General features: G+C 45.2%; 1 protein-coding gene across 3 annotated transcripts in view; it reads right to left on the reverse strand.

The window, feature by feature from the left end:
- Nucleotides 1-12074, reverse strand: part of LOC134945751 (uncharacterized) — a 708129-nt gene that overhangs the window by 33838 nt on the left and 662217 nt on the right. For 2 of the 3 annotated variants that reach the window (XM_063935217.1, XM_063935218.1), the window contains one exon: nucleotides 9282-9410. In XM_063935217.1, the coding sequence (XP_063791287.1) occupies nucleotides 9282-9410 (129 nt within the window). Of the gene's footprint in view, nucleotides 1-9281; nucleotides 9411-12074 lie in introns of those variants that run through there. The other variant, XM_063935219.1, reaches the window with a different exon arrangement.

Genomic DNA, 12074 nt, shown 5'->3' on the forward strand with positions numbered 1-12074 from the left:
ACCCTGAGGTACTTGAGAGCATACCCAACAATCTGTTTGGTTTAATACGTTACCCACTAAGGAGTGATAGTCACTCAATGGATGCCGGTCCATATGGATATTAAAACTGGATTGGCATTTCTTTATGCATCCATCTTCAACTAGATTATCACAGAGCCTACAGATACAGTTTTCTTCAGCTAACAATCCGTCACAATTTCTTCTATGATCAATGCTATCGGATCGTTTTCTGATACTCGCCTTTGCTTGTTGGTTTGGTTGATCTTGGAAAACTACGCCTCCATCATCATAATCGGAACCCATTCCAGAACCTCTCTCGACCTCTATGGTACTCTCGCCGGAACAGACTGCTCTGGTCAACATCATGGTTAACATCAAAATCCGGATCACAGTCTCTTGGGGCAAGTCCATCTTTGAGGAGGAAATAGAGAAGAATGAGAAGGGGGAAAAAGAAATTTTAAGGGAGAGGGGATGGGAAGTGGAGAAAAACAATAAAAAGGGAGAAGGGAGTCAACAACTGCTTTCGGTCTTCAAGGCTCAGGTGCCGCCTCAGTCCTCCTGGAACAGACACTCCAGTGATACAACCTCTACCGTCTGTTCCTTATCACGGGACTTCTCTGGATCAGCAACTTTTTTGCAGTGGGATGAATGGACCCAAGTCTCTCTCTCAGCAACCTTCAATGCTGTGGTGCTAGTCAATAAGACCTGGTATGGTCCTTCCCATCTATCAATAAGACAACCTGAGCGTAGAAAATTTCGTATCATTACATAATCCCCAGGTTCTATGTCATGACAATTACTATCTGGTAAATCAGGAATCACCAACTTCAGATTATCATTTTGATTCCTCAACTGCTTACTCATGTTAATCAAGTATTTTACAGTTACTTCATTGTTACATTTCAAATCATCCTGAGGGTTAATCATGACATGCGGTTGTCGACCAAACAGAATTTCAAAAGGGGACAGGTTAAGAGGGGACCTGGGAGTGGTTCTGATGCTATACAAAACAATGGGTAAAGCTTCTGGCCACGTCAATCCTGTCTCTGCCATTACTTTACTCAATTTATTTTTAATAGTGCTGTTCACTCTTTCGACCTTCGCACTCGCCTGTGGACGGTACGGAGTGTGCAGCTTGCTATCAATACCCATTAATTTACACATTCCTTGAAAGACATCACCTTTAAAATGGGTACCCCTATCACTTTCGATTATCCTAGGGATACCATATCTACATACAAATTCCTGTACAATTTTCTTAGCTGTAAACATAGCGGTATTTGTAGCTGCTGGAAATGCTTCGACCCAATTCGAGAAAACATCTATACAGACAAGTACACATTTCAAATTTCGACATGGGGGTAATTGAATGAAGTCAATTTGTATTACCTGGAAAGGGCCGCCGGCAGGTGGGATATGGGATGGTTCTGTAGGTATTGCTTTTCCAATATTCTTTCTCAGACAGGTAAGGCATGACATTGCTCTTTTACCCGCATGAGAGGAGAATCCTGGGGCGCACCAGTATGCTCTTACCAATTTGCACATTCCCTCCTTGCCTAGATGAGTCAACCCATGAGCTGCTTCAGCCAGGCATGGAAGATATGCTCTGGGGGCCACTGGTTTACCATGTCCATCCGTCCAGAGCCCTGAGGACTCCTGGCCATATCCCTTTGCCTTCCAGACTGCTCTTTCCTGTGTGGAACACAAATTCTGCATCTCACACAACTTCTGTGTGTTGATGGTATTAAATACCATCAGTTGTGTGGTGTCTGTCTGTATGGGGGTAGCAGCTGCAAGCTTTGCAGCTTCGTCTGCTCGGCTGTTACCAAGGGATACTGGGTCTTGGCTATATGTATGTGCTTTACATTTGATAACAGCCACTCTGTCGGGTTCCTGTATCGCTGTTAGAAGCCTTTTTATATAAGCTGCATGCGCTATCGGTGTACCAGCTGCCGTCATGAAATTTCTGAGGCGCCATAGGGCTCCGAAATCATGTACTACCCCGAAGGCGTATCTAGAATCGGTGTAGATATTGGCTGACTTACCCTTCGCCAATTCACATGCTCTGGTTAGGGCGACCAGTTCAGCAACCTGGGCTGAGTGAGGTGGACCTAGCGGTTCCGCTTCTATGGTGTCTTGGTCATTTACGACTGCGTATCCCGTACACAAGTCTCCCGAGTCTGACTGTCTATGACAACTACCGTCAGTGTAGAACGTGAGTTCTGCATCTTCCAGTGGATTGTCACTGATGTCAGGCCTTGCGGTAAAATTTTGGGTCAAATATTCCATACAATCATGTGTATCTTCCTTTGTATTAAATCCTCCTTCCCCATCACTCTCACCTTCCACCCTTTGTGTCTGACCAGGCACACCTGGGAGAAATGTTGCAGGATTTAATGCGCTGCATCTCCTTATGGTGATGTTTACTGGGGCCATTAATGCCAATTCCCATCTTGTAAACCTTGCTGATGAGACGTGTCTGGTTTGGGCAGAATTCAATAAGGCAGATACCGCATGTGGTGTATGGATTGTGAGGTTGTGGCCTAGCACGACATCTTCGCTTTTTGTCACTAGCAATGCTATCGCCGCAACGCTACGCAAGCATGTGGGGAGGGATCGCGCTACCGTGTCTAGCTGAGCGCTGTAGTATGCAACTGGCCTGCTGGCGTCACCGTGCTTTTGGGTTAGTACACCTGCTGCGCACCCAGCACTTTCTGTTCCGTATAGTTCAAAGGGTTTCCCATAGTCTGGCATACCTAGTGCTGGTGCCTGCGTTAGGCATTGCTTAAGTCTCTCAAATGCTGTTTCGGATTCGTCTGTATGCGAAATCCGATCAGGTTTGTTTGAAGAGACCATTTCCTGCAAAGGTAACGCCAATATGGAAAACCCTGGGATCCAATTACGGCAATACCCACACATTCCTAAAAACGTCCTGATCTGTTGCTGGGTTTGTGGCAGTGTCATGTCTCTAATTGCTTGGATTCTATCAGCGGTCAGGTGTCTCAGTCCTTGTGTTAGACAGTGTCCCAAATATTTTACCTTAGTTTGGCATAATTGCAACTTGTCTTTGGAAACCTTGTGTCCTGTGTCTGAAAGATGAAACAGGAGCTGTTTCGTATCCTTCAGAGAAGCTTCCAGTGAATCTGAACACAGCAGTAAATCATCCACATACTGTATCAATACTGATCCACTTTCTGGTTGAAAAGACTGTAAACAATCATGCAAAGCCTGAGAAAATATACTTGGGCTATCTATGAAACCTTGGGGTAACCGAGTCCACGTGTATTGGACTCCTCTGTATGTAAATGCAAACAAATATTGGCTGTCAGGGTGCAGAGGTACCGAAAAGAATGCGGAGCAGAGGTCAATAACAGTGAAAAATTTGGCAGTGGGAGGAATTTGCATTAGGATGACAGCTGGATTAGGCACTACGGGGAACTGACTCTCAACTATTTTGTTAATCCCCCTTAGATCCTGCACTAGCCTGTAACCCCTCCCCCCCACTCTTTTTAACAGGGAAGATGGGACTATTTGCTGTGCTGGACGTTCTTACTAGAATGCCCTGTTGTAGCAAACGCTCTATTACTGGGAAAACTCCTAACTCCACCTCTGGCTTCAGAGGATACTGTGGGATTTTTGGAGCTATCCTACCATCTTTTACTTGTACAACTACTGGAGCTACGTTTGCCATTAATCCAGTGTCCTGTCCATCTTTTGTCCAAAGTGACTCTGGTATCTGAGATGTCATCTCTTCTATTTGGGATGGATTCCTATTTGTCATAATGGAATGTGACATTAATTTTGATGGGGAGTCTAACATGTCTCGCACTTCCTGAGCGTGATTCTCAGGAATGTCCAAGAATACACCTTCAGGAGTACAATAAATGACGCAACCCATTTTACATAGTAAGTCTCTTCCCAGGAGATTGGTTGGTGCCGATGCAGCTAGCAAAAACGAATGCTTGGTATGCAAAGGCCCTATTGTAATCTCGGCTGGTTTGCTAACAGGGTAGTGCTGGACTACTCCTGTTACTCCCATGGCTGGAACTGTCCTACCAGTGGTTCTCATGCCCACTGTCGAATTTATCACTGACTTGGCCGCCCCTGTGTCTACAAGAAAATTTAAAGTTTTACCAGCTACATTGATTGCAATCTCTGGTTCACTTCCAAGACTGGCAATCAATTTCACTGGCTGCAGATTACAGGTATGGCCACACCCCTAGTGGGTATGCTGACTTCCCTGAATCCCGCTGGCAGCGACTACTTGTGAGGGAGTTAGCTGGGAACTACCAGAGGCATGCCAATCTCTGTTCGGGGGGTATCTTTTTGTTTCTCCTGTATGTGGCTCAAAACTCCGCCTCTGTGGACCCTGCTCCCAATGTCGTGTGTCGTGTCGTTGTCTAGGGGGTTGAAAAGATCTTTGTACACTCTTTGTTCTACAGTCTCGTGCATAGTGTCCCTGTTTGTTACAAGAAAAACATGTTATTACACTTGACTTACCCACAGGATTCGGTGGTACATACGCAGGCTGCCTTGTGGTCAGCGCCTGTATACTTACTGACATCAACTTATCACTTTGCGACTCCCTGTGTCTAGTGATGTTTCTGTCGTGATCAATAGCAGCCTCTCTCAATGTGGACACCGACAGACCTCGCCAACATGGTTGCGTGGTCTGAACCCTAGTCTTTAATGTTTCCTTTAAACCATCCATCAGTACAGATACTGCTACGTCTTGATGGTTTGGGTTGGTCCTAATGTCTTCTATTCCAGTGTATTTTGCCATTTCTAATAGTGCCCGATGAAAATATTCTGCTGCCGTTTCGGACTCTTTTTGTCTAATGGAGAATATTTTGTTCCATTTAACAACGGCTGGGAAATACTCCTTTAGCTGTAAATTTATCCTTTTTACGTTATCTTTGTTGTATACGTCTGAAAGCGGTACATCTTTATCTAGTCCACAATCAGCTAAGAATTGAACTGAGTCGACATTTGAAGGTAAACAAGCTCTTAGCAGTATCTGCCAATCTTTGTTGTTGGGCTCTACAGTGTTCCCTAGATCCCTGATGTATTTTTGGCTAGCAACTAAGTCTTTCCTGGGGTCAGGAAATTCGGACACTATTGTTCTTAATTCCATTCGGGAAAATGGTGTGTACATGGCAATGTTCCTTATGGGAGTGGCTCCTGATACATCTGTTTTCCCATTGGGAACTGCTATTACTCTTAACAGGGTTAACTCTAACAACCTCATTCTGTGTAGATTCTACAACTTGTGGTGAAATTGTTTCAGTATAATGCATGGTGCCGTACTTACCCGTTGACACGACCTCACCTATCCCTCCGCTAGGGGCCTTCACTAATCTCGTGAGTGGTGCAGTTCCTACTGTGGTTTCTGATATGGTGGCCGCTAGAGAGAGAGCTGAAATTGTTGCTGAATCGTCTTCTTGATCACACTCCTGAGGAAAGTTCAAAACAGGGTACAACTTGCACGGGTTAATAATTGCATGGGTTACTTGGTTAACATCATTAACATTTACAGGGTTGCTAAGAGTTTGTGTTTTACACCCCAGTGCGTTTTTCTCCGCAATCAGCTTCTCTCCTGCAATGTATGGTGGAGGTGGGGCTGTGGCTATCAGTTTCCTGACTGCCCCAGATCCCGCCGCCAGAGCCAAACCTCTCTGTATCTCACCTTCCTGTTGCCACAACTGTAAATAATCATGATGCTGAATTCGTCTCTTTGTTGATTTTATGAGACATATCCTCCTCCTTAAATTTTGTAACACTTCTGGACTGAAGCTACCTATTCTTGGGAATTTCTCCCTGTCTTGTACAGTCATTCTCTCCCATTCATCACATAAAACCTCTGTGTGACTTCCGTATTTTTCACACATGATGTACCTTGCCGACCCGACTGGTCGGTTCTCTGAATCAACCCGAACCGAGGTTGATCGCCCCCTACCTGAACAATTGGCCCCCATAATCTGCAGGTGTTGCTTACTACTCCTTTGATCTTTATATCACGGTCTTCAGCGAACCCTTACAGCAAACCAAATTATTCAAAATAGGCCGGCGGTGGCGGTTTACCGAGTACCCCACTCACTCGCCCACCTCGACCAATACGACCTGATCACACCGATATGGTGCTGGCGTACTCGATACAGGGCCCTACCAAAAACCTTCTGTTTACTGGAACATACGAGGGTTACCCGAAGGACACTTACTCTTTCCAGTAAAGGTGGGGTTGTTAGATAGTTCCTGAGTGACCAGCGAACTTCCCTTTAAAAATAAAAAATTACACAAATCACGTCAGAATGTACAACTAGCGTTTATGACCTTGGTACGCAAAATGATACTAGTCAGGTTTACTAATGCACACAATGACGTGCGGTACAATCGTTCAGTACATAAGCACTACTTGTTATGTACTGAGAGATCAATGGAATCGAAAATTGCGGCTGCGAATTCCTTCAGCCAGAGCTTCAAATGGCCTATATGGGTTTTAGCACCAACCCCCGGGGTTGTGCTTCTTGTACCTTTATAGCGGACCTTCTTGTACCTTATGACCTCCTGGTCTTGTTACCTTGTGACCTCCTGGTCTTGTTACCTTGTGATCCGCTATACTCTAATGCTCATATATTATTTAACCAAGGATGCCTCCCTAGCCACCGTATATGTCACTTACACGTATGTCCTTTACGAGTACCCGATTTCCTTTTGGTTCAACCTCTAAGTTATATAAACTTATGTGATAAAAACACACTCACTCAACACATGTACACTTTTGCTTCTATTTCTGCGCAGAAATTTTCTTTAGCCCAGCTGTGTTACCAATTAGGAGCAGGATCTGTTAAACTAAATTTCAAATTTTCCAAAAATAGATTTGCGTTATTTACCGCGTCGCGTTATCTACCGCTGTGCATTACTTATCGCCTTTGCGTTACTTCAACTTATCGCGATTTGAGCTACGTGGGCGTAACCGGACGCTACGTTGCGTAATGTACGCTGCGTGCGTCTGCCTTTGGATTGCGTACGCTAGTCTTTGTTAGAGACACGTGTACGCAAAACAAAGATCCACCGTAACACAATTTCTACTTTTATCAATGTAGATGATCCCTGATCATCTACCGCACACCACACTGACTGCCTTATCTCCCAGACAAGCCGTGTGTTGGTCTATACTTTAACTATTACCTCTACTATGAAATAACAGCAAATCTCTTTTAGCACTTTCTATCAACTATAAAAATTGGCAAACAGGAATAGTGATATACGAAATTGAAAAAGAAATGCAGATATATATGTATGCGTGCGTGTATACGCAAGACAGAAGAGAAATAAACAGTTTTAAAAGACACAAGCGTTTTGTTCTTACTTCCGGTTCCCGTATTCCTTCAGCACTCTTTATCTAAGCGAAGCAGACGCTTATCCCGTCAGCACTGCGAGACAACCTCCCACCCTTTGCTGGGGGATAATGTCTGCTGATCTACCTAGTGCAGATATGAGAAGGACAGGACGAGTCCCCAATTGATACATACCTGAGTATGAGTAAATAATAGAAATGGACATAAACTTCTTATGTCCATAACTATCCGCACGAGCGATTAATACGCTCCAAACCAACACCGGAATATTGTTAATTAAATACTCTTCCGATGGGTATCAAACACTGCTGTATGACTCCTGTTAGACCCTTCGTACAATACAAAGAGGGATTCCTCCGTTCAGGGACATTCTATATTGACCAAACTTTCAGAAACTATCAAAGGGATCATGATCTATAAACTACATTAATTATGAAAATGTGTAACGAATGAGTCGCACGCTACGACTACATACTCTTTACCGTAAATACGCATACCGAGTGCGAGCGAGTGCACACAGTAGCGGGTATGCGCCTTCACGGGAAAGCGCACGCATGCGCAGCGCGTACCAGGGTGAGGTGCAAATATGGCAATGTGTATAGAAACATTTTTCTGACTTTGACACTGGTATGACACTCACTGTGTTATATCAATAAATTCTTTCCTCGAAATGTCCATCTCTCCTGGGCACAGTTTTCTAACTGAGGTCTGGAGGAGGGGCATAGAGGGTTGAGCCAGTTCACACCCAGTTTAAGTCTTTATAGTGTGCCCAGCCTCCTGCGGATCCGTCTATACCCCATTGTCCCTTTGGAGTCCCCAGCATCCTCTACGGACTAAGAGAAAAGGATTTACCGGTAGGTACCAAAATCCTATTATTTTCCCAACCCTGTCACATGCTTTATATTGCCAGTAATCTCTGCACTCTATAGCGGGGCAGGCCACAATGATACAGTCGTGCCACCACACCCCTCACCTGTGCTGCACAGTGCCAACCTGGCTTCTCCCTACTGGAATGGGCAGCCAGAAAGTCAGCACGTATGAAGTAAACTCCGATAGACTCACCTGTGTGCTGACCTTTACCCCCACCCCGTAGACTAACCCTCCTTGGTGGTGCCTAAACCTAACCCGCTCCCAGCAGCCTACACCGAACTGCTTTTCATGACCTGACACTAAGGAGCCCTTACGTTTGGGATGTTGGGAGTCAGGATTCCAACTCCGGTGTTGTGATCCATGCCGGGATTCTGGCATCGGTATTGTGACTGCCGACATCCTGAATGCCAGTATACTGACCGGATCCCATGTGTACAAATGGTTGTAGGTATTGTCTTTCATAGGTTAAGTTGCTGTAACTGAGGTACTTCTTATTCTGCTACTGTAGTATTCTGTTCACTTTCATTGTATGGCACCAGCCCTGACCTTTGCTCTGTTCCTGATCCTGCCTATGGATGTAGTACTGCCACTCTGATCTGGTTCTAGAGCTTGGTTTGTTTGACCTTTTCCTCTTTATAATCCTATTGGGCCTATTTACAAAGATTGGGGAATAGCAAAAACCTATTGCCACATTTTGCATCCATATTAAATCTTTTTTCACCCCAAAAATGGTCGTTCAGACCAATTGATTAAATCAAATGAATTTCACTAAATTTGATCATTTTTCTTTGTTTTCCAGTGTTTGGGAACAAATGGTTGTCATTTTCTCCCATACATTCCTAGATTTTCGTTACAACTAGCCAGATCGGACAGATCATCTGAAATATAATTATATAGTGTGTACCTAGCATTGGGATGCCCCCCTAGCCTCACCATGAGCAGCATGGTAAATCTGTATATGCACCTATGTATATGACCACTTTTATGGGCAAGATACACTACAATAATGGCCCAATATGCAGATTTGAAAGAAATAAGAAATAAAACTGCTACCTTTGGGATTATAGATGCTCCTGGCTGTACTCGTACAAGGTACTTTATCCTAGTATATACAGTGTCACAGGTGTGAGGAGGTTTGTTAATTCTTTGAAGTCCAAATGTTACATTCTTTTTATCCAGAGCCTTAAGTAGAAAAAAAAATACATAATAATAAAACTTTATAGAATATAGAGTGCAACAGGAATCACATAGACCGGAGTAAAATCCAAGATAAATGTATTTTCAACCACAGGCAGTTACAGAAACAGATGCGGGATTCACGGGTCAGTTACAGAAACAGATGCGGGATTCACGGGTCAGTTACAGAAACAGATGCGGGATTCACGGGTCAGTTACAGAAACAGATGCGGGATTCACTGGTCAGTTACAGAAACAGATGCGGGATTCACAGGTCAGTTACAGAAACAGATACGGGATTCACGGGTCAGTTACAGAAACAGATGCGGGATTCACAGGTCAGTTACAGAAACAGATGCAGGATTCACGGGTCAGTTACAGAAACAGATGCGGGATTCACGGGTCAGTTACAGAAACAGATACGGGATTCACGGGTCAGTTACAGAAACAGATGCGGGATTCACGGGTCAGTTACAGAAACAGATGCGGGATTCACGGGTCAGTTACAGCAAAGCAGATTTCAGAGAATCTTCCAAATGCAGAAACACAAGTTCTCCAGTGGACCCTCAGAGCCAGGACCCCTAACAGTAGTCACCCCCCTGGCCTATGACCTGGGTAGCTTATCCACCATCAGGAGCATTGCTTCTTGTGTTTGAAACCCTTTTAGCACAAACTGACAGGTTCCATACAATCAGCTGCTTCTCAACCCTGGCTAGCAGCAACACCTGACCTGGGTTCTCTTCAGCCACAATCCTGCAATTCTACACACGTCAGATTTGTGCTGTTTTTGTCACAAGAGTCATTTACAAAGCTGCTAGATGACCTGTCCAATACACTTCATAGTAACCCAGCCCCTGTACTCTCCACACTCAGGAGAAGCTGCCATATGGTAGCTGTGCCTCAGGAAGAGCCCAAAGATTCTCCAAAACTCGTTGTGTAATTATGTAAATGTTGCATCCAAGTACGACCTCTTTATTTCTACAGTAACTCCTTCTTTATAATATACTGCTCAGTTATTCTCCAGATTATGTTAGGCGCCGCGGTCCGGGGCTTCCTCCTTGCCCGGCGCCTAGCAACTAGGGACGCCGTGCGCGCTGAGCCGCCGGTCCCTAGCAACGCTAGGACCCCGGGCGCGTCAAGCCCCTGGGACCTTAGCAACGGGGACTCCACAGGCGGACCGCGTTCCTCGTTGCAGGGTTGATTAATTAAAGTACTTACACATGTTTCTCTGGTCGTGCAGCAAGGCAGCTGCACGACATTTATTGTAATTAGGCTCTGTACTCTGTAGGGTTCCCTGTTAAATGCTTCGTCAGTGCCTCACACAGACGCCGGTGATAGCTTCCTGCATGCTGCTCATGTTTGGTGAACGTCTGTTCCTGGTTAACTGTGTCCGGTCTCTCCAGTTCTCCGAGTTCCTGAATCTTAGAGTTAGTCACATGGTCCCAAGGAGTTCTTCTGGTCCTAAGTTACCTGTGGCAGTCGATTGAGGTTCTTTCTTGGTTTCGTGAGTTGAGGCCCTGCCGCATGTTGTGGCCTAGGCCACTTTAGTATTATTTCATTGTACTGGTGCATTTGCGGAGGTTTCCGCTTCCATAGTCCTCTCCGGTACTCGGCGGTGCCGTGTAGGAGAGTGGACAAGTGGAATATTTTGGTTGTTCTTTTCCCTGGCGGTAATCCGCACATACTTTTAGTTTCAGGTTTGCCAGTAGCCCCTGGCCTTGTTGTTTAGTTAGAGGGCCCCTTGTTATCACCCTGTCTCAGTTCACTCTTTGTCTCTCATTAAGACCTGAGGGGGCATCGGAGTTGGGCAGACGTAATCCGCCCTTCAAACGCGGCTGCCATGGGCCCAAGAAACCATAGTCTCGCAAGAGTGTACTGACAGCACGGGTGAGACAACGGAGATAGGGTGCCAGGGGCTATTCCCATTCCATTTCCCTTTCCCAGCATTACGTCCTGGTACTCGGGTCCCACCGTATAAGATCTCTCCTGACCTGAGTATCAGGATCATAACATTATCACCGGCCCAAAACATAAAAAAAAAAAAAGGGGGTTAATTTTTCCATTCTTTGTTTTGGTTAGTCTAAAGATTCGGCTTCATGAATCCGGCAGTTTTAGGGCTGAATCCCGGTCAGCTTTTGGTCAACCAAATTCAAGAACTAACTCAGATGGTTCAGGACCTTACTCTTCGGGTAAAATCGCAGGAAGATCTTTTGCGAGCCTCCCCGAGTGTGGTCCCAGAACCAAAAATGCACTTACCTGACCGTTTTTCGGGTAACCGAAAATATTTCTTTAATTTTAAGGAAGCTTGTAAGCTTTATTTCTCTATCGTCCTAGTGGATGCTGGGGTTCCTGAAAGGACCATGGGGAATAGCGGCTCCGCAGGAGACAGGGCACAAAAAGTAAAGCTTTTCCAGATCAGGTGGTGTGCACTGGCTCCTCCCCCTATGACCCTCCTCCAGACTCCAGTTAGATTTTTGTGCCCGGCCGAGAAGGGTGCAATCTAGGTGGCTCTCCTAAAGAGCTGCTTAGAAAAAGTTTAGCTAGGTTTTTTATTTTACAGTGATTCCTGCTGGCAACAGGATCACTGCAGCGAGGGACTGAGGGGAGAAGGAGTCAACTCACCTGCGTGCAGGATGGATTGGCTTCTTGGCTACTGGACATCAAGCTCCA

The sequence above is a fragment of the Pseudophryne corroboree genome, chromosome 7, assembly GCF_028390025.1.
Source record: "Pseudophryne corroboree isolate aPseCor3 chromosome 7, aPseCor3.hap2, whole genome shotgun sequence".
Classification (NCBI taxonomy): domain Eukaryota; kingdom Metazoa; phylum Chordata; class Amphibia; order Anura; family Myobatrachidae; genus Pseudophryne; species Pseudophryne corroboree.